General features: G+C 35.5%; 1 protein-coding gene across 2 annotated transcripts in view; it reads left to right on the top strand.

The window, feature by feature from the left end:
• The window catches only part of CHD1 (chromodomain helicase DNA binding protein 1), a 58,326-nt gene extending 36,349 nt beyond the window's left edge, over positions 1-21,977 (top strand). The window contains exons 17-37 of one of the 2 annotated variants that reach the window (XM_074571129.1): positions 1,402-1,554; positions 2,031-2,102; positions 3,779-3,928; positions 4,500-4,648; positions 4,934-5,030; positions 5,121-5,216; positions 6,165-6,341; positions 6,522-6,682; positions 7,992-8,033; positions 8,759-8,889; positions 9,235-9,373; positions 10,064-10,214; positions 11,340-11,462; positions 11,850-11,987; positions 14,214-14,477; positions 14,897-15,037; positions 17,126-17,304; positions 18,788-18,884; positions 19,103-19,160; positions 20,099-20,309; positions 20,983-21,977. In XM_074571129.1, coding sequence (XP_074427230.1) covers positions 1,402-1,554; positions 2,031-2,102; positions 3,779-3,928; positions 4,500-4,648; positions 4,934-5,030; positions 5,121-5,216; positions 6,165-6,341; positions 6,522-6,682; positions 7,992-8,033; positions 8,759-8,889; positions 9,235-9,373; positions 10,064-10,214; positions 11,340-11,462; positions 11,850-11,987; positions 14,214-14,477; positions 14,897-15,037; positions 17,126-17,304; positions 18,788-18,884; positions 19,103-19,160; positions 20,099-20,309; positions 20,983-21,346 — 3,093 coding nt within the window. In that variant the 3' untranslated portion in view covers positions 21,347-21,977. The remainder of the gene's footprint in view (positions 1-1,401; positions 1,555-2,030; positions 2,103-3,778; positions 3,929-4,499; positions 4,649-4,933; positions 5,031-5,120; positions 5,217-6,164; positions 6,342-6,521; positions 6,683-7,991; positions 8,034-8,758; positions 8,890-9,234; positions 9,374-10,063; positions 10,215-11,339; positions 11,463-11,849; positions 11,988-14,213; positions 14,478-14,896; positions 15,038-17,125; positions 17,305-18,787; positions 18,885-19,102; positions 19,161-20,098; positions 20,310-20,982) is intronic. The other variant, XM_074571130.1, reaches the window with a different exon arrangement.
• The last annotated feature ends 1,088 nt before the right edge of the window (positions 21,978-23,065 follow it).

Here is a 23,065-nt window from a genome sequence, read left to right as displayed (position 1 = left end):
CCCTGCTCTCTCTCCAAAGAGAGGAGAGGAAGAGATAAAGAGATTTACGAGTTTAGAAAAAGAACTAAACTACTTTAATGAAAATCTTAATAAATAAGAAAATAGTAAATAATAATAGAATTTTTTTAAAAAGTATACAATATATGCAAAACTGTATCCAGCTCCCAGGGTGACGATCACATCGCCAGCCAACACAGGGAAAGTCGTAGACTGGAGCCAGCAACAGACAGGAGCTGAATTCCGGATCTGGAGTCAGGAATGCCCAGATCGGGATCAAAGGCAGACAAACAGAGAGAGTCCTCCTCAGACGATGGCCATTGAAGAACAGAGAGCTGACCTTTTGATCCCTCAGCTTTTATACTGAGCGTGGCAGATAGGGCGGAATACCCTGTTGGTCAGTTTGGGGTCACCAAAACTGTCCTGTCCCCTCCTTCCTGCAGGTGGAACCCCTCTACGCTTCTCTGCCTCCGACCCTCTAACGGGGCAAGCAGCGACGTTAGCTGACCTTGGTTGTTATAGCAATAGGTATAAGCAAGAGCCTCTGTGCACACCATTCCTTGGTATAATCGGGTCTTATCACTCTGAGAGGGAACAGTTTCTGAACATGCTGTTACTTTCAGACTTTGGTCAGTTAGAAGAGGCTCAGCTAAAAAATAAAATTACAAAACAGAAAACTGGTTCTGGTTTACCTCAAACCAGGACAAGGATTAACAGGCTTTAGGTGGGTTATAGTGTTAAGCACCACAAACAAGATTCCTCTCACTTCATCTTTCCTGACAAACTTGATTGATAGGCATTGTTTAAAAATACTCAGAGGGTTAAGCAGCAGTACGTATTTCTTTTTAAAAGATGGGAAGTGAAGAGAAAGTAGTACTAAAGTAATTTTTTTTCAATCTTCTATTTTATTGGTTCCCTAATTTTATTTTTTACTTGGCATAAAGAACTTGGGCCTGCATCACAACTTCTTAAATTTTTAAGCCCATGCATTTACTTAATGTTTTGATGAGATGTTAAGATGTGACTGTAAGAGAGGGAACTGGACAATGATTTCCTTTAAAAATATGTGAGTTGGTAAGCCTGTTGATTTCAGTTAGAATCAACTAAACAAAAACCAGAGTAAACTTTCATATTCAGTTAATGCTGCATACTAGTGAACTTATATAGCAGTATTGTCACGTGAATTTGGTGGATTGATTTTTTTTAGTTCTAGGAGAGTATATATTGTATGCATGTTTTAAACTAAAATTTTGAAGGAATGTCAGAATTTGTCCTTTTTTTTTTTTTTTTTCTTCCCATGTCAATAGAAAGAAAAGCAAACCTCGGATGAATGTCTAACCAACTGCAGTGTTTATAGTGCTGTGATGAGCTTATTTTCTAATATGTATTTCTTGGGTTTTGCAGCATTTAATACGTAGCAGCGGGAAACTAATCCTTCTTGACAAGCTACTGATTCGTCTGCGAGAACGTGGCAACAGAGTTCTGATTTTCTCACAGATGGTGAGGATGCTGGACATCCTCGCAGAATATCTGAAGTATCGTCAGTTTCCCTTTCAGGTAAGAATCTTGGTGGTAGTAGCCAAGAAGCTTTCATCTTGAGTACAAGAAAAATCTTTTATTTACTTTGCTGGTGACAGAGCACTGGAACAAGTTGTCCAGAGGTTATGGAATCTTCATACTGTGTGACATTCAAAAGCCGCCGGGACCTGCCCTTGGGCAACCTGCTTTAGCAGGAGTTAGACAAGATGACCTCCAGAGGTCCCTTACAGCTTTAACTGTTTTGTCATCATGGGATCTTTATCACTTTACTTAAGAAAAGATATAAGAAAATGTCATCTTTTTCTAGAAAGACTGGCAATTGCCATATACTAAATAGTATTTTGAAATTAAACAAATGAACTAAAAAATAATATGAAGTGTTGTGTTACTTCTATTTTTTTACTCCACATAACAGTTTTGGCAGAGAATCCAAGTTGCTTTCATTTTTAATATATTATAGGAATCTCTTTAACTATAATATTCAATCTCTTTAGAGACTTGATGGATCAATAAAAGGAGAATTGAGGAAACAAGCACTGGATCATTTTAATGCAGAAGGATCAGAGGTATGGTATTTTTTCCTAAGGAATCTGTTTCATTTTTTTCCACAAGAAATATAAAAAACCACTGCACAAAAATGAACGCTGAGACAAGTGAGGAACATATCAATAAGGTTGAAAATTCATTGTTATTGCCTAGGCTATTGCCAGGTTTACATCTGGGCTTTTTTTTTCTCTAAGAAGCGGTTAAGTAGAAAACACATAACTTATGAAAAGTTATTATCAAAGTAATTTTAATTACTATATAAATGCTGCAGAAATTTAACCTCAGCTTTGTTGCTGTGTAGAATTTAATCCAGCAATGTTTACAAGAGCATTGAACTTACACAAGCAGTTAGCATCAAAAACATCCTCTGGCAATGGGCAGAACTAACGTGTACGTCCTTGCATGAGCAACGATTTTTAATTGTTTCAAATCTGGCCTCTGTTGTCTTCATTTGTTACACCTCCTTACTTGCCCTGGAAGAAATAGTGAAGAACTGATTTCTAGCCATTCTTTGTGAGCAACGTGTGAATATTTAGGTATCTGTTACAGATTCTTTCTTTTCTGGATCAGAAGATTTGGAGTTTATTTAGCATTCATAATATGCAAGCCATTACATACCTTTGATCAGCTTAAATCTTTTGTCCTCCACTGGCAGATTTGGGGGAGGGGAGGTTGGCTTAGTTTTGGGTTTTTTGAATCAGTAATTGAAGGATAGTGTTTGCCAGTATTGCTGTTGAGCTTGTTTCTTCTGTGATGGAGGGAGAAGAACTTAAATCCATAACGTAAACTTCAGATATTTGTTAAATACAAAACTTTATTTCTCATTCAAATTTCTGGCATAGATGTTTTTGCCTTTTTCTGAAATCTTTACAGTTACACTGTACGTTCTTTGAGTTGAAGAGGTATTTAAACTTCATGCATTTCAAAAATGGAGGCAAACTATGCATTTGTGCAGCAGAAAGATTCACAGTTGAATTTTTTATTTCTTTCTTGAAAATTTAGAACATTCTGTGTGGTTTTTGGCCATTACTGAGCTAAGGGCTACGTGGAAATTCTAACAGAATTCTCAGGATTCATCCCTGAGTGTAATAGTTGCTGTTTCCTGGAACTGTACTGAGAATGGGTTGTGGTTTGGGGTTTTTTTAACCTGTTTTGTTTTATCTTGAATTTTATATGTTGATTTATGGCATGTCTCAAGATCCCTCTGCAGTCCTTCATAGTTGTCTCTGAATGAATAATTCTGTATCATCATCAGGCTTTTTCACCTCGTTGCTTATGCCATTTTCATATTGTCCGTGAATATGTTGAACAGCATTGAACCTGGCAGAAGACTTTTGCTCCCCATCTCTTAAGCAGTCGCCTGTACGCTCGAGCATCTTCCCTGCTCTGGCATGGCTGCTTAGTCTTCTAGGGCTTGTGGCAGGGGCCATGGGAGAGGGTCTTTGTAACATACAAGGCTTTAAGAGTATGGGTTTTGTACTTTTTTTTGCCAGTCTTCTGTTTGGTTGGGATTTTTTAGTTGGTGATCATCTTGTAGGATGCTGCTTCCTTTAAACTGTTGATAAGTCAGTAACTATTTATGAAAGAAATTGATATCATATAGAACAGTTGTGGAATTGGTAGTATGTGATTTTGTAGTCTGTGCCACAGACTGCATAAACAAGCATCTTATTGTTTCCTTATTTTATGATTTCAGGACTTCTGCTTTTTACTGTCTACCAGAGCTGGGGGATTAGGCATCAACTTGGCATCTGCTGACACTGTAGTTATATTTGATTCTGACTGGAATCCACAGAATGATCTACAAGCACAGGCTAGAGCGCATAGGATTGGACAGAAGAAACAGGTACACACATTCAGCTTTAAGCTCCAAACCTGAAGAAAGGTTCTATACAGTAGCTGTCCCCTCTCTGTCTGCACCATTCTGTCTTCGTGTGTTTTTGAGAATAACTAATACTTGCTGCCCATGTCCAAAAATGTTAGTAAAGCTCATTTAACTTTCTTTTTTTAAAATCTCCCTATGTGGAGCTGTGGTACGTGGATGGGAGAAGGAAAAGAGTTAAGGGCTTGTCTTTCCCACGTTCATTGGCATCACGTCATTCTAGAAAATAACTGCTACAGCAGGCGCTTCCCCCTTCCTTAAACTTTTCTTAATTTTCTTCAAGTTTCTTTCTAGCAGAAGACATACAGTAATAATTGGAAATACAGCAGTTTTGCCTGTGGCCAAATCACTGAAGTTTAAAAAAGACAGGTCTAAGAGATTGTTTCTCTGTTTTTTCTTAATCCTTATGTAAAGACTGTGGTAGCATGATTGAACTAGTATTTCATATTGGAAAACAGTCAATAAATTCAAAGGTATGTAGTGAAGAATGAGATTTCTCCTTGTTGTTGATTACTTTTTTTTTAAATATACATAGGTTAATATTTATCGACTCGTCACAAAAGGATCCGTAGAAGAAGATATTCTTGAAAGAGCCAAGAAAAAGATGGTGTTAGATCATTTAGTAATTCAGAGAATGGACACTACAGGGAAAACCATACTACATACAGGCTCTACTCCTTCAAGGTATATTTGTATTTATTTCCATACCAATTTACCCTTAAGTATATTTGACAAGTAAGTAAAAATGTAAGTTATTTCACTTGGTTAATGAAAGGCAAAATAAAGTTAAATTAGTAAAGATGCAAAGTATATTGTCTTTATAGATTTTATTTGCATATTAAATATATATGGTAAAAAAATGCAGTTTTTATTTAACAGTAATAAAACAGATTAACTGACTCATGATTATAGCGAAATTTTTCAAGTTACTAAGATAAAATGTTTTTCCTGAAACATCCTTTATTTCAGCTCAACACCTTTTAATAAGGAGGAGTTATCAGCAATTTTAAAGTTTGGTGCTGAGGAACTTTTTAAAGAACCTGAAGGGGAAGAACAAGAGCCGCAGGTAAGTAGTGTTTCTGGTCTAGATAGATAAAACAACCAAAAATATGTATGAATGATTTCATTATAAAGAGAAACTACTTTTCTCTTTTAGGAAATGGATATAGATGAAATCTTGAAGAGGGCAGAAACTCGGGAAAATGAGCCAGGTCCATTAACTGTAGGAGATGAGTTGCTTTCACAGTTCAAGGTATGGCTCTGTTCCCTCTCTCCTGCCACAATTACACTTTCCTTTATAAATGGATCTATTTTTCTTTCATGTACCTGTCTGTCTCCATTCTTATGAAACAGATGTCTCAGTAAGTCAACCCTGTATGTCTTTTTACTTAAAATGTGGTTTCACTTACACAAAGTATCTACCATTAGTATAAACATTTAAAAATATATGATGTATTTTGCTAATAAAATAAGATATATTTATGAATGTGTTAATGATTAGAATTCTAGGTAGTTTTGTGTTTTATTTACCACCTTTGTTGTTAAGCAGCTGTGGATTTGTTGAATGCAAAATAGAAAGCTTGCATTTCTTAGTCAGTGACATCTAGAAATAGCTTTTAGCCCTAATGTAAACTTAAATGCCAGGTGTTATCAGTTAAATATATTATAATTTGAGTGCAAAAAAAAAAGGCAGAACATGATGTATTTGCTTAGATCAGCAGATTATTAAATAGCTGTCCTGCTGATTGTTCATTTGCATCGTACTTTGTTTTCTAGAGTGTATTAATGTTTGGTTAGTTTTATTATAGCTTCACATTAACTCAGGCACTCAATTGTTGTTAGCCTTTTTTTGAAGGAAGTTAAAAAACAATCATACAGCTATTGGGGAGGTGTTTCATTATGCATCTCTAGTAGTCAACTTTTAAAAGAAGAAAAAGATTCTCATCTTTTCTCATCGTAGCCCAGGTTGCATGGAGTCTGTCCGTTTCATAAATGAATAAAAATACTTTCATTAGAGACAGTGTTTCACAAAGCGTTTTGCATATATAAATTTTATATATATTATAAAACAATAGCCTATATAAAAATACGTAAAATATGCCATCTAGAAATTTGTTTTTCTAAAATGTTAATTGCTCAGTTTTTTTAAAATAAAGTCATGTATTGATTTGGTGAAAATACATATATTCTGATATACAAGGTGGCCAACTTTTCCAACATGGATGAAGATGATATTGAGTTGGAACCAGAAAGAAATTCAAGAAATTGGGAAGAAATAATTCCGGAACTCCAGCGGCGTAGAATAGAAGAGGAGGAAAGACAAAAAGAACTTGAAGAAATATATATGCTCCCAAGGATGAGGAACTGTGCAAAACAGGTGTCTCTTGGTTCTGGCTGACTTGTGCTTTTATGTTGCTGTTGGTTTACTCTGTTGGGAGTTGTTGGGTTTTGGGGTTGTTTTTTTCCTTTTCTCAACACATATTTCTGACGGGCTAGGTAAAACTTTACTTAGGTTTGTTAATCATATGGCTTTGAACTACTTATTCTGAAATTTCAGATCAGCTTTAATGGAAGTGAAGGGAGGCGCAGTAGGAGCAGAAGATACTCTGGGTCTGATAGTGACTCCATCTCAGAAAGAAAACGGCCGAAAAAACGTGGAAGACCACGAACTATTCCTCGAGAAAATATTAAAGGATTTAGTGATGCAGAGATCAGGCGGTAAGATATGGGGGACATGCACATTTAAAAGGATAAGACAATTTTTATTGAAAGTACAGAAGGCGGTTAATTTCTCCTGAATTTTTGAAATTTTCGTTATTCTCAGCATGTAATGTTTTCCCTTCTGTGCTTTGTGGTTCTGACATAGTGAACTGTTATGGCAAGATTCTGAATACATTTTAATGAGGGATAAAACTAGGTTTGAAAAATATTCTAGATTGTTTTAAATTTGTTAATTCCTGCCATCCATGAAGACAGTGATTTTAAAAAAACAGTTGTTACAATGGGTGGGCTTTTCTTTTGACATACAAGCAAAATAATCTGCTTCCCATCACTTTATCCAAAAAATGCAGTCCTGAAAGAATATGTAAAACTTTTCTGGTGACAACTACAAAATTTTAGTGGGTTTTGTTTTCTTTTTAAGCTTCTTGACACAGTAATTGAATTACTGTTCTATCGTGCATTTTTTAAACTAAAAAAATATAAAATCCTATTTGAATCTTGTACAACAGGCACCTTCAATATTTGGTGCCAAAATATTTTTTTGGTAGAAGGAGAAGGAACTCTTGGTTTTCTGAAATCCTACTTTGCGTCTGAAATTCAAGTATGCATGTTTTCCTAAAATGCTGTAAAGCTTTAAAAAATATTTTTAGTTAGAGAAGTAACTTCAGTAATCCTTTTTGCCTTTCCATTTTTTCTAACAACACAGCGAATTTGTACTTTTTTCAAGGCCGTTCCCATGCTTGCACTAGCAATTTGAGGCCTTAATTGTTGAGGAAATCTTCTTTCTTTTATTAAATTATTTTTATTTATTTTATTTTTATTTCACTTCCTTTCTATCACAGGCATCAGCAGTTTCTTTTCAGTGCTTACACATTCCTACAGAGAGTATCTTTCATGTCATATTCTCCAAAATCTTCAAATCACCTATTGCAGGCTGCTTCTTTTACTATATAAGGCATGATGTGCCCGAAATCTCTATTTACTGTAAATGCACATTAAATTTTTATGATTAGACACATCCAGCTGCTGAATCTTCCGTCTTGTGAAATTAGTAAAGCCATTTCTGAAATAAATTGTACCCTCTATTGTTTTATTTACATCAGTTATTAAGCCAGTAAAACTCTGACTTGGTTTGGGTTATCTGGATATAGTAAGCTGCCCTACCCTCTCTCTCTTTTTTTTTTTTTTCCTTCCGTTGTCTGTATATCATTATGCCAAGATTAATAGTTGTATTAATAAAATTTTAAAACCAATGTAATTAGTTAAGAATACATTTAAATGGCTATTTTTTTTTTTCCGTTACTAGGTTTATCAAGAGTTACAAGAAATTTGGTGGCCCTCTTGAAAGGTAAACTTGTTTGATTATTATTATTTCTGTATCAACTTCGAACCTTTGTTTCCATAAAAATGAAGAACAATATGCCAAGAAACACTAGGCTAAAGAGAAGACAACAGTGTCTAGTCTTTTGTTTTCAGTATTACATGGCTGTCTTAATATCTTCCCTTCCTTCATGTATGGTATGGTATGTGTGCAACAGCCACACAATAAACTGTTCAATTTGCAGGACTGCTTTCTCTCTTTATACTTTACTTGCCGTCTTGTTTAATCTTCATTGGTGGTAATCATTCAGTTGTCTTGTTTGACAGCCTGTTGAAAGCCTATCAGTTTATCCACTGTGACCGTCAAAGTTAGTTTTGCATTTTCCTTATTGTCGTTTCTTATCTTTAAGCTTTCTTATTCTGTATTTTAAGAAAAGCTTACCGTCCTTATTTTCCTTATAAATGTTTATATGAACATATGATACATAATCTTTCATTTTCTTTTTTTGAAGAAATGTACAGTAATTTAAATCAACACTATAAAGTTAGGGTTCTTTACAGTTCTTGGTGTATTGTCCTCTGATACCTGAATGACTTTTTTTTTTTTTTTTCTCGGATCAAAACTGTACACAGCATAGTAAGTGCAGGTGACTGGTATCTTACATGATCATTTCTCTATTTTCAAAGTCTGAAGCAGTCATTCACAGTTACTACAGTTTCACAGCTATAAAAATGTTTATTCTTTTATTACAGGTTAGATGCTGTAGCTAGAGATGCTGAGCTAGTTGATAAATCAGAGACAGATCTCAGACGTTTGGGAGAGCTTGTACATAATGGATGCATTAAAGCTTTAAAGGACAATTCATCTGGACAAGAAAGAGCAGGTACAATGTGTTCAGGGGGCTTAGGGGCACCACAAATGTCAGGAAGTCTGAATTATTCTTGCACTCTGATCTGAGCATAACAGAAAACAGTTCTGTTGGGGGAAGATACAAACAAAAATGTTGGCATGCTGGATGATTTTAAAAAAGGGTTGTAAGAAGATTACTTTTTTTTTTCCCCTTTCTGTGTGTGAATTCTCACTGGAGAAAGCAGTTTGGTTAAGAAAAGGTCATTCAGTATAATTAAAAGTTTGCTGCTATAGCATCAGTCTTAGTTGTTTTCTTTACATTTTTTGGTATGATATTTGTAAAGGTAGATATTTTAATAGCTTTGTCATTTTTTTTAAGGAGGTAGACTTGGGAAAGTTAAAGGCCCAACATTCCGAATCTCAGGAGTGCAGGTGAATGCAAAGCTAGTCATCTCTCATGAAGAAGAGTTGGCACCATTGCACAAATCCATTCCTTCAGATCCAGAAGAAAGAAAAAGGTATTGATTTATTTTTTTTTTTAAAGGAAGTAGTAACTTCAATTTTTTTTCAAGTTTTACTAGCTATTTTCAGACAACATTGACTGAAAGCACACTGTGACAGCATTGTCCCTCTATTCCCTGTAAGGACTGGCAGCAGTAACCTGCTCCACATCTGTTCGTTTGTCTGTCTTCCTGTGCTATAGAAGTCTGTACCGGTTTTGCCTTCTCAGTTGTATTTACTGAGGACTCTGTTCAGTTACTAATAATAATCTATCTATGTGACACTATCTATCGAAGTGCAGCAGAGGTAGTTATTTCTGCCTCTGTACTTTTTCCCTTGCCACCTTGTCTGTCACAATCCCTAAACTATCCACTTAGTTAGCTGTTAACACTTGGATGGTTGTTTATGCTTTTTTATTCACGGTTAGCCAAGTCTGTGGTACAGCTCATGGCCACAGACTTCGCCATGAAATTCTTCATATTTTAGTCGTAATCAGCTTTAAAATACATTTCAGTGGTGCTTTCAATAAATATTTTATAGAAATGTTAGGAGAACGTAACGATAAGTATTTGGATTAATTTCCTAAATATACCAGCATCTTAGCAGAGAAAATAAATCTAGTTACATCACTTTTAGTATGCTCCTTTCCCCCTTGCTAAATGTCGAAAGTAAAAATCCCTTATTTGTCTTTAATTTATTTCTGTTAGATACGTCATCCCATGCCACACCAAGGCTGCTCATTTTGATATAGACTGGGGTAAGGAAGATGATTCCAATCTGTTAATAGGCATCTATGAATATGGTTATGGCAGCTGGGAAATGATAAAAATGGATCCTGATCTCAGTTTGACACAGAAGGTATGTCGTTATAACATTTCATAGAATCATTTAGGTTGGAAAAGACCCTTGGGATCATTGAGTCCAACCATCAACTCCAGTCTACAAAGTTCTCCCTTACACCATATCTTTTAACAGTGCATCTAAACGAGTCTTAAACACATCCAGGGATGGTGACTCCACCACCTCCCTGGGCAGCCTATTCCAGTGTCTGACCGCTCTTTCTGTGAAGAATTTTTTCCTAATGTTCATTGAGGACTCTTGTTGTTTAGTTAATAATGCTACTAAAAACAGTTACTGAAAGAGCTCATTTTACGATAACTGAAATTGCAGGGACATTATACATCACTTGTACTTCTTAGTATCCGTCTTGTGCTATATTACTAGATTTTAAGGTCTTCTGTATTCAGTTGAAGTATTCCTTCTTGCAGTCAATTGTATTGCCATGTTTCCATGTAGTTGGGACATCTCTCATTTGAATTTCTCTTTTAAGTATTTTGCTTCTCTATTTGAGACGTTCTAGTTTTGTCTAGAGATTTGATTAAGTTTCCCCACCCCACTTAATCCCCAGGGTCTTCACTTGAAGCTGTCTTTCCGTCACAGCACTGGTGAGCAACAGGTATTAAGGGAAAGACCAGAGCGAAGTAAACTTTGTGACAGTGCCAGCAATCTATGGCTTTGGCATTTGAGGAGCTAGGGTTGTGTCCAATTTCGTTCAATAACGATTCCTACTCCTGCCTTCTATTAATTTGCCTGGTTTTTTGGAACCACCCATTTCTGTTTTTTGACTTCTATAATACCTCGTGGTGAGGTCTGCATTTAGAAGATGAATGAGACAGAGCCAGGAGTTGTGTGCCAGAATTTCTTAGATTAGGTATTGGAGTGGAAACAGAAATCTGAGTCTGGCTTCTTGAGTTTGTTTTAAACTGGGAGGCAATTTCCATTGGCTGCATGATTGGAGAGAAATGAAAACATTTAAGAAATTCCCCATTGCTACAAGTATGCCGGTGTATTTATTAGGTATAGTTGAAATGGATTGTTTTCCACCTTCTTTTATGCAGCTTTTTCTGTTCTGTGTGCACCAGGCTAGCATCTTCCAAACTTGATAATATGTACTCATAGCTGTGATACTGCCATTGTTCTCAGATTTTGCCTGATGATCCAGATAAGAAACCCCAGGCGAAGCAGTTACAAACTCGTGCAGACTACCTCATTAAATTACTGAATAAAGACCTTGCAAGGAAGGAAGCACAAAGGCTTGCTGGTGCAGTAAGTAAAACTTGGCATTCGTTATTGAGATAAAACAATATGCATATGGACATGGTAGCTGATCCTCTTCTTGGTTTTGTGTTGTTTTTTTTTAGTTCTGCTCCTTTTCTTTGTGTAGTATTACTCTGTATTGCAAATCATATTACACAAGACTCACTCAAGAAATTGATTGTGAGTTTCATATTGTATTATTCTCTTATTATTTCTATGTATTCTCTAGTGTTGCACTATGCTCTGTCTCCAGTCCTGAGAAGAGTGGTGATGATTAATGGCAATAAGTAAAATAAAATGAACTCTTTATTTGATGTGAAAACAAATCTTTTTATTGCAACTGCTGTTAAAGGATGCTTGTCAGTTGACATATTAAAGAGACCAATTTGCATTCAGGGCAACTCAAAGAGGAGGAAAGCAAGAACTAAGAAGAATAAAGTGACAAAGGCTGCAAAAATAAAAGAAGAAATAAAAAGTGATTCTTCACCGCAACCCTCAGAAAAATCTGATGAAGATGATGATGAGGATAACAAGGTAAGTATCTCCCATATGGTAAAGGTGGCTATTCGGTTCTTCCTATTACTGTCAATTTCTATTTTATCTTCTGCATGTTGCATCAGTACAAGCACATATAATACTGTGTCTGTTTTAATTTGATGATTAAATTTAATAATTCCACAGCCAGTAGCTGTGGAATTATGAGTAGTTTTCCAAATTATATTACAGAAAAATGTTGTGGTCTAATTACAAGTGGCATTGCTCAGTTTCAGTATTGTTTAAAGACTTCAGCATTGTATCTGCTAGAAATGCAAACCTAATGTAACACACAATTATAAGTGTTGTAACTACTGATGGATATTCTTCAGGTAAAGTTTTTTTTTTTATTTAGGCTCAGGAAAAAACATGAAGGTCAATTAGAATGAGCAGCACAAATTAATGATACTTCAAGACTTCCATAGGAAATCTCCTGTTAGGTCATGGCTTTTATCATCCAAAAAGACTGTTTAACCAACTATTTAACCTTGTTGTGTTCTGTTACTTCTGGTGTGTTCCTTTAGGGCTCTACTTGTGTTGGGTCTTTTTATTTCTAATATTTACACAGCAGAAATCATTACAGATAAAAATTTAGGTAAAGTTTAGGGTCATGTCATAGCTAATTTTATGACTTTGAAAGTAGTTGAAATAAATCAGTGCAAATCTATACGTATCATTAAAATACTTTCTACTTGGTTTAAAATAAGCTAAATTGAAATGTCTTATGTAACCATTTTAAATAATTAAAAAACATTGTAACTGTCAGCTCACTCTAGAGGAGTTTTAACTCTTTATAATTAAAACTGAGTCAGCTTTAGAAGAACCATGATATATCTATAAAAAAATAATCATTTTTAACTAAAGCATTCCTGTATGTATTTATATTGTACTATGAAGAATAAAATGTAAAGCCAGAGAAAAAAAATTAAAAATTTGAAGGTAGACTGGCTTATGTTTGTCTGGAATGTAAGGCTAAGAACTGTAAACGTTGTCGCAGTTCCCAGTAAATTAACATGGACAACTGAATCCTAAAACTAGTAAGTGTTCAGTCTAGTTAAAAAAATGAGTGTTAGACTTCATCTCCACTCAAAACAGAAGATGCTGCCAGTCAGTTGATTGACTTGTTATGTTTTGGTAAAGTGCCTAGAATCCTGTCCCCTTTTGTATATTTCACAACAGTTATTCATCACTTCAATACTTTTGGACATAGACTGACAATTGCACTTCCAAAAACTGAACCATACACAAGAATGGGCTTTCACCATCTAAACAGCTGGGTCTAACTACTTAGCTGCCATACTGTGTACAATATTTAAAATTTAACTGTTTAACTGCTAGAACATTCAGCAAACTCTTGAAGTCATTGGATTTTTGCTGGGAAGTTTCCATGATACCTAAATAATGAAGTCCTGGTTGGGCTAATTACTTGATACCTCATCTAATTAACTTGTTCAGATTCATGTATTAGGCATTCTTTCATCTGTTTTTCTGCAATGGATTCTATATATGCCTTTCCAGGGTGTATTCAAATGAATTCAAAGATCATAATGATTCTTGCACCTGTACATAGTACTTTTTCATGTACTGTACTGTATTCTTCTGTGTCTGAAAGGATTTGAGCTTCCATCTCAAACTTTGTAAGTGAATATTATAAAGAGCAGTGGAGAGTGGTATTTTGTCCACCTTTGAATAATTAAATGGGCCCCTATCAGACAATCTGTAACCAAGACTTTTTTTTAAAGCATAGTAAAAAAAGAACACCTCTGGAAAAGAGGAAGTTGGGACTCTGTTACCTTCTCCTGTGAGTGTTTAATATGGGATTGGTAAAAAGTTACTGGGACAAAGCTGACTAGGACAGAGGTCTTCTATCATCTCCTTCACTTGAGTGTCCTAACCAACCAGCTCAGTTTTGTGAGACTACTTCTTTTGAGTTTGTAGCTTTTCAGAGCCTAACTACCTTTTAGAGGGACAGAATTCTAAGTTAAATGGACATAACTTCTCACCCCCCACTACCACTGCTAAATCAGTACTTGCTTTGTCACATCAAGGAAGTGAGTAGTTCTCATCTTTCTTTACAGCTGCATTCAGTTCTATTTGATAGGTGTTACATCTATGTCCAAAAAGAAAAAAATGCACAGATAAAAAGTATGTTTTAATCTGATAGTTACAAAACTTGTATAGATAGGAGCTCAGTTTGATGTGACGTTATATGCTTGCATATTGCAGGATGAGATTGTTTCAGTGAAACAACCACATAAAAAAATTAAAGCAGAAAAAGAAAATGAAGAAAAGCCTGAGCCAGATATTGGTATAAAGAAGGAAGCTGAAGAAAAAAGAGAGACAAAAGAAAAGGAAAATAAGAGGGATTTGAAAAGGGAGAAAAAAGAAAAAGAGGATAAGAAAGAATTAAAAGAAAAAGATATTAAAGAAAAGAGAGAAAACAAAGTAAAAGAATCCACACAGAAAGAAAAAGAAGTAAAGGAAGAGAAGGTAACTAGGTTTACTTATCTTATATAGCACTAGAAAAGGCCACTAGGTTTATGTGACTGATTTTGAGATGAAAAGGTATGATCAGTTGTCATTTCATTGAAGTCTTTTACATCATTTGAAGTTTTATTTTTACAACCTGAAACCGTGAGGGCAGGCATTTGAAATGGCAAATTACATCTTCAATGATACGTATCTTAGTTGGATTGAGAGTACAAGTGTGTGCAAGAAATTCTTTTATTCCTTTTCCATTCTTCTTTTCCATCCCACAGAGAAAGTAAAATACACTGTCATTGAACATCAGCATATTTTTTGTTCTTATTATTGAAGAGAATGCAGTAGTTACGGGAATTGTCATGTATTATAGGATAATTCCAGAGCCAAAATAAATTTACTTAAATATTTTTATATCTTGTTCTTAGGTAAATGAAATCAAATCTGAAAATAAAGAAAAAACTAAAAAAATGCCATTGTTGGATACTCCAGTTCATATTACTGCAACCAGTGAACCAGTTCCTATATTGGAAGAATCAGAAGAACTGGATCAGAAAACTTTTAGCGTGGTAAGTCCCTTTTTGATAAGTTAGTGTTTGTACTTGATAGTCTAAATGAGGACAATTTCTGATGTTCTTGATTCTATTATTGGGCACAGTAACACAGGTGATCTTTTGCTAGTAAAGTCTCAGATCAATGAACGTTACTGACACTGTACTAAGGTAATTTTTGTCTTCATTCTAGTAGTTTTATTTTGTTGTTTACTGTATTTATGCAGGATAGTAGGAAAACTTATCCAGTGGTCGGTATGCTGAATAGATTTAGAATATAGACTTTAAAGATATATCCTCAAGAATAACTTGTGTATCCTGCTTCTTAAAGAGCAGACATGAATGAACTTCAGAGCAATTGCTGGTGTCTTGGGCTTTACCTTATCATATACGCCTTTCTTCTTTATAAGATAACAAAGTTTCAGCACTTCCCTCCTAAAGTATTGCAGACTTAAATTAGTAGACACAGGAAGGAACAAATGCTAAAGCCCTTAGAAATACCTTGCTGGAGTCATGCCTCTGACACCAAAAGAATTTTGTTTATTCCCGACTTCTAAGAACAGAATCAATATTAGAGGGCAAAAAAGGTATGTAGACACAATTTATGTGAAGTTTTATATGTCGGCTGGGGTCTTTGGAAAGGTATTAGTGAATTACTTTGAGCAAGTACTCTCCTGGGGGTGTTTTGTCGTTCAGATTTCAACAGTTGGTTGTTTCTACCAGGCAGGTTTATTGGGGCTGCTGTGGGTGCTGGCTGTGACGTGCAAGTAAGATTGAGTATGGCAGTGCCTGGTCTATGTATAGTTTTATGCTAAACGTTCCAAGTATCTCACCTGTGATTTCCAGGATGAGCCTCTAGTGGTTCAGATGGATATGTTTGTGTGGCTAAGTGACAGAAAATCACTTGATTTCATGTACAGTTTTATTTTTCTGATCACCTCTACATTTAAGCAGTGCACTCGGTAAGCTATCTTTTAAAGGCTACTCAAAGCTGTGCCTAGTGCAATGTGTGTAATGCAGCTGCTTAATTACTTAGTGGCATGAGCTGGGGATGGAACAGCGTCCCCGATTTTTCTGAGTTGTCCTTAGATGCTTACATGGTAATGGCAATATTCCACTTCATTTCATTCTAAACATTTACTTCCTTTAATTCTTACTGGGAGTAATTCTACATGGGATTTGTGTATAGAATTTTTTTTTGTTCAGGTTTTTTTGTTCTTCTGGAATGTATGTTTATCTTATGCCATGGTCAGATGCAGTCTAATTAGCATGTATAGCTACACTTTCAAGTGGAAACTACTACTGTGGGCTTTTCAGGCTTAACTATTTGTCTCTTTGTGACAAGATTGTGCATTTCATCTGTTTACCATGCCATTGTAGTTGAAAGGTATTACTAACTAAGTGTCTGTAATTTAAATCATGCTAACTGGTTTTATCTTCATTTATTATTAAAACATCTGATACAAAGTGTGAAAAGTCAAGAATGCACATATGACATATAATTGTGTTGCCATCACTGTTGTTAATAATCTAGTCGTACCCTAACTGGCTTTAGTCTAGATGACACAAGTTCTGATACACTCTGCGAGGACTGAGGTTTAAAAACTCCTCAGAGAAGCAGTCTTGATCCTCTGCTGAATGCCAGGTTTAATTGTTGCAGCAAGTATCTGTTTGAAATGTAGTGAACACTCTCATACTTAATTCTGACATTGAGTTTGTATAGCTTTCAAGGTGCTAAAAAGTATGTCTTGTCCTATATGCTTGTGCTGAAAGACATAACTAATTGTAAAACCCAGTTGTAATGAGTTCTTTTCCTCAGAAGATCCCTTATATTAAGTAAGTGCTTTCTTAAATCCTTGATATCAGTATTTTATACAATCTAATGCTTTCATAGAGGAGTAAATTTCCAGTTGGGTTTAAAATACAACTTTCTCCAAAGAAAACCTGTAAAACACTTTTAAAAGCTGTGAGCAAGTCTTGCGTTTCATTTGGCTTGTAACAGTACTGTCTTTGCCTGTATATGTATATTACAGTAACAGGTGGGTCATGTTTTAGAATACATTCTTTTTTATTTTAATTAATACGTTCCTTTTTTCCATTTTACAGTGCAAGGAAAGAATGAGGCCTGTCAAAGCAGCATTGAAACAGCTGGACCGACCAGAGAAGGGCCTTTCTGAAAGAGAGCAGCTGGAACATACTAGACAGTGTCTTATCAAAATTGGGGATCACATTACTGAATGTCTAAAGGAGTACACAAATCCTGAACAAATTAAACAGTGGAGAAAGTAAGTTATTCTCTGTGTTTCTTCTTGAAAAAGGAAAATCTGTAATTGCTTCTATTAAGCAGAATAGTTCTTAATTATGTCACTTGTTTCTTATTGTCTCTTTCTTGTATCTTTCTGCTGTTTTAAGTAGGAATCTATAAAAAGATGATTGTAGATGGTTTTGACTTAACACTGGATTGACTTTTTCATACTGATTAGCAATGCATTTTATCCAGTAGGTGGAGTCATCTGATTTCTTACAACAGAAAGCAAACACTATACGACTTGTAACTTTTAAACTGTGTTTAATGGAGAAGCATTTTTACCTTTAAGGATCTGGGGTTTTTTATTTCCTGCTAAAAATAGGCAGTTCTAAATTTGTGTTGAATTTTTTAGGATTTTGAGTTGCAGAATTCTTTATTCTTCTTAAAATATACTCTAAAATTAAATTACATATTACATATTAACTATGACTTGATAAAAGTATCATAATGTACTCAGATGTATTTCAAATATGAAAGAAGAGTGCATCTTTATGAGGTGACAATTTAAATAAAAAAATGTTGTTTTGTAAACTTCTTACATTTCATTGTTATGGTCTTAATGCAGTTAGAGTTACTTTTATTGGAATGTGCACTTTAATCTTTTATGGTTGAAAATATATCCTGCACTTCTGAATACAAAAGTCAGTGCTTCATTTCCTTGAAGACTTCTGTTCGTGTTGAATGCTGCTTCTGTTTTTACTTGCTTTACTTCAAAATATTAAGGTGATCTGAGGTACAAAACCAATCTTATATTGCTCTCTTAGCATGTAAATTTGACAAAAAGAATTCCAGGCTTTAGATCTGTTACCTGTGATCAGGGAAGCAAATGGTTTCTTTAGGGTTTTGGCATTTTGACAGCGAAAGTCTTGTTTGTTCTTTCATTCCTTTGAGCACAGATTAGGCACAAATTTACTGCCATGCCACTTCCATCCTCTTTCACAGTTCTTATTTGATTTCAAAATCCTTGACCAGGCTTTGGAATTCTGTGGAGAAATTCTCTCACTGATATTTTCATTATATAAGGCTTGTAGGTCAAATGTCTTACAGTGTAAGAGATTTCCAGTTTGGAAGAATTTTTACTTACTTTACTTACTTAGATTTTTATTTACTGAGTGGTAAATACTAAAAATTCAAACAAACTTTCAGAAGACATACATAAACTGATAGCCACATTCTTTAGCAGTTTCACAAATCATTCTCTTAACACAATTGTTATTAGTAATGCTTTACCTACATTTTGCACACCAAAGTACTTAACGATAAGTATTAGTCTTTCCAGTGTTTGAAATAAAGTTAGGTAATGTTTGCTGTGCAGCTAGGCAATACTGTGTAAAGTTTATAGTGTTTCTGGTTTACTGACATACTGTTCAAATAATTTCAGTTAATTCTATATCCTATTGCATAATACAAGAAAAAAAAATGTATAGAAGAATTATAACTTCTCTTTTCTTCTTCCTCAGAAACTTGTGGATTTTTGTCTCTAAGTTTACAGAATTTGATGCCAGAAAGCTGCACAAACTGTATAAACATGCAATCAAAAAACGCCAAGAATCTCAGGTAGTATTTTCAGATCCTTTCTAAATATACACATGTATGTATATATTTTAAGTATTATAACTCTTTTATTATGTTTAAAGGATTATAAGGAACACAGAAATACACTTCAAGTAGCATTTATGTTTGTAGTAAAGTATTCTCTTTTGTTAGGATTTTTTCTAATTAATTCAGATGAACTATGGGATTTAGCAATGAGTTTCTGTACTTGTCTCTTTTAGCAACAAAATGACCAGAATATTAGCAGCAATGTGAATACACACGTAATTAGAAATCCAGGTAAGAAACCTTTAAGTATACTCTTGTTAGATATCTTAGTTTTCATGTTTATTTCATTTCATGTGTCTCCTAGATGTGTCTCCCACACTGGTACGTATCATAGAGATAGGCTGATGAGAAAAACTTCACTAGTTTGCTGATGAAATCCAGCTGAGTGCAGACTGTACCAGCTTGTACTTACTGGTTTTAGTAGCATGTTATTTCACCATCCTTTAAAAAAAATTTTGGAAGTGTTTTTGCGTTCAGTTTTGGGGAGGGAGAAAGGTCTACCCAATCTGTAAATTTCTTGGAAATTCTGTGCTTATTTGTAGCTATTATAATGTCACTACTGTGTAAAGTGAGCAAGCTACTCCTTGAAGTCATAGTTTATAATCAGTTACACAGGCTGTCTTTTACTGTTGACAATAACACTGATTTTTCTATGCTCCCACACCTGCTCCTTGTAATACTTGCTTTTGTCTTGTGTTATGTAACACTTAGAGTATATTTTCATGGACTTAAAATCAGCATAATGTATTTCAGAAATACCACTGAAAGTCTTTCATTAACACGGTGTACCTTGAAAACTTATTCATGCTAAGGCCATCCCTTCTTTGAGAGGAAGTTGCTGCCATTCTGTCTAAATTTGCCCTACTAAAGGCAGTTCTGCTCACTGCTCATTTGGACCACACTTAGCTTGACAGACTGAATGGAGCGGTTGAAAAGTTCAGTTTCTGAGTCCTAACATCTACATTCTAGCTTGCTTCCCTCTTACTTCTGAGGTTTCTTTCACTTCAGCTTGCATTAGTGCATTTGTCTTTCAGCTATTTAGGTGTTGTTTCTGTCAGATTGTAAGTCACTTTCATACTGCCTGACATCTGACAGGTAGAAGTGCCGTTTGAATTAGGTGAAAGAAAGACTTTATGAGACTTCCTTTTAACCTTTCTTTTATTAAACAGATGTGGAAAGGCTGAAGGAGAATACAAACCATGATGACAGTAGCAGGGACAGTTATTCTTCTGATAGACATTTGTCACAATACCACGATCATCATAAAGACAGGCATCAGGGAGATGCTTACAAGAAAAGTGACTCTAGGAAAAGGCCCTATTCAGCCTTCAGCAATGGAAAAGATCACAGAGACTGGGATCACTACAAACAAGACAGCAGGTGAGTTTCTTCAGCAATTTTAAAATCTGTTCAGAATTCCCCTCCTGTTTTTGTAGTATGTTTGTAGCAAGCACCAAAACATCTTTTTTGAGTAATGCAAAATTGCAACTATGATATCTCTCTAATGCAGTTCTGTTGATTTCATAGAACCACAGAATGGTTTAGGTTGGAAGGGATCTGAAAGATCACCTTGTTCCAACCGCCCTGCTGTGGGCAGGGACACCTCCCACTAGACCAGGCTGCTCAGAGCCCCATCCAGCCTGGCCTTGAACACTTCCAGGGATGGGGCAGCCACAACTTCTCTGGGCAACCTGTTCCAGTGTCTCCGCGCCCTCATAGTGAAAAATTTCTTCCCTTTATCTAATCTAAATCTGCCCTCTTCCAGTTTGAAGCCATTAGCCCTCGTCCTATCACTACCTGCCCTTGTAAAGAGTCCCCTCTCCAGCTTTCTTGTAGGCCCCGTTCACATACTGGAAAGCTGCTATAAGGTCTCCCCAGAGCCTTCTCCAGGCTGAAGAGCTCCAACCCTCTCAGCTCGTCTTCACAGGAGAGGTGCTCCAGCCCTCTGATCGTCTTTGTGAGCTTCCTCTGGACCCGCTCTTGACGTAATTGTGGCTCTTAATGTGTTCTCACTAACACTAATACAAATAATATCTATTTATCTATTTTTTAGATACTACAGTGACAGTAAACATAGAAAGTTAGATGACTACAGGAGCAGAGACCACAGGTCAAACCTGGAAGGAAGTTTAAAAGACAGCCGGGCTCATTCAGACCACCGTTCCCATTCAGACCACAGGATACATTCAGATCATCGTTCCTCTTCAGAGTACAGCCATCATAAATCTTCTAGGGATTATAGGTACCACTCAGACTGGCAAATGGACCACAGAGCTTCAGGTAGTGGCCCAAGGTCACCATTAGATCAGAGGTCTCCTTATGGTTCAAGATCTCCCTTAGGACACAGATCTCCATTTGAACACTCATCAGATCACAAAAGTACACCTGAACATACATGGAGTAGCCGGAAAACATAACAAAGACTGACATTTTCTGGACCTTCTTTTAGCCATATACAGTAAACTAACACAGTAATTGCCTTACATGACTTGAAAGATACAGACTGGATATTCTATCAGTAGCAGTATTGTTACTTCTTTCCAGGATGCAAGGTCTATTATCCCAACAGAAGAAAAATATTTTTGTATTTAAAGTTTATGCTGCACTGTGCTGCAAATGCTGTGGCACTCTTTTTTAAGAAATGGAAGATGTTTACTTTTACAGGGACCTCAACACTGCCCCTTTCAGACTGGATCTTACTATAAAACTCTTCATGTCAAAGTGGTTTTAGGCTGAACATGTTTTAAATTATGTTTGTAAATGAACTTTTAAACACTGACCTGTGCTCATATTTCAGGAAGGAATGAGGAGTTTATTTTCTTTTGTTTCTTAGTAAAGAACTCTCAAGGACTTTGTTCACTTTCCAAAGCTACTTGTTTACATTGTACACTGCGACCACCTTGCCGCTTTTCATCACAAGCTTGAATATTTAAATTCTGTACCTATAACTGTAAAATAGCCAGGATTTCTCCTGTTTGTGATCAGTTATAATGCCTTTTTACAAAACAAACAAAAATAATAATAATAATAAAAAAAACCACAAACAAATGGCTGTAAATTATTGTAAATTAATTAAATGAGCTTTTTTCCCCTCTCAGGCTTTTTTTGACTGTTCCTTTCCCCAACAACTCAGGCCTTCTTGTCACAAGTATGAAACAAAATCAATGTACTTACATGTTTTAGTAGAATATCTTGATGGAATCACTGTTCAGAATGTAAAAATGGGGAAAGGGAACATTTTATTCCATTTAGTGCTCCTTTTTTATGGATACTTTAGATACATGGTTTGGGTTTTTTTTTGTTTTGTTTTGCTTTTTTTTTTCCTATTAAACTGTCAGTGTTGTGATTGTTTGTAATGAAATGGTAAGAAATACCCAACTGAACTGTGCTCTGGAAAGCTTTTCAGGTGCATTGGTTTTAAAGAAGGAGTGTTAACTATCTGAACACTTCAGAATCCAAATCAGCCAAAATTTATTGTAAATCCATTTGTGTTCCCTCTTCAACTTGGGCAATAATGTCAAATGTGCTATGCAGCCAGTTAATATTTTAGAAGATTTGAATTACTTTATTGACAGAATTGTTACAACGCACACTGATTGTACATAGATAACTTCTATCTGACAAATTAAATTTAAACTAAAAGGACATGTGGGCTCTTGTAGTTTTCTGCTGTGTTTTTCTCTACAGCAATGCTTTTTCTCAGGTTTACCTTTAAAAGCATTAAACTCTTAAGCACTAAATTTTAATATGTAATGCGATGATTAGGGAAGATACTTAGCCTGGCCTCATGTGGTTGGAGCTGTATCTGTTGCTCCAGTTTTTCTCTGCTCTTGCATTGTTGAGCATTTTTTCTAATTAAACGGGTTTATATGAAAGCATTTCTACAGCACCAAAATCTGTCCAGAGTATCTGTTAGGATCTCAGTGTAGGCACAGTAGCTGCACATTAAATTTTAAGCCTGTTTAATGTAGGATGTGACTCAGTTAATTAATGCTGCTTCATTTCTTAACTCTTCATCTTCCCAGGATCTGGAGGGTTTTGAGTTGTTCTGCTTTTGAGCTGAATTGCTGAAGCAGTGTTGAGGCAGTGGAGCGTTGTCTGATAAGGCTGTGCATGGGTGCCATGCGTCTTCTGCT

The sequence above is a fragment of the Larus michahellis genome, chromosome Z (genome assembly GCF_964199755.1).
Source record: "Larus michahellis chromosome Z, bLarMic1.1, whole genome shotgun sequence".
Taxonomy (NCBI): domain Eukaryota; kingdom Metazoa; phylum Chordata; class Aves; order Charadriiformes; family Laridae; genus Larus; species Larus michahellis.
Note: the sequence above shows the minus strand (reverse complement) of the source record. Positions and strands in the feature narration are given on the sequence as shown.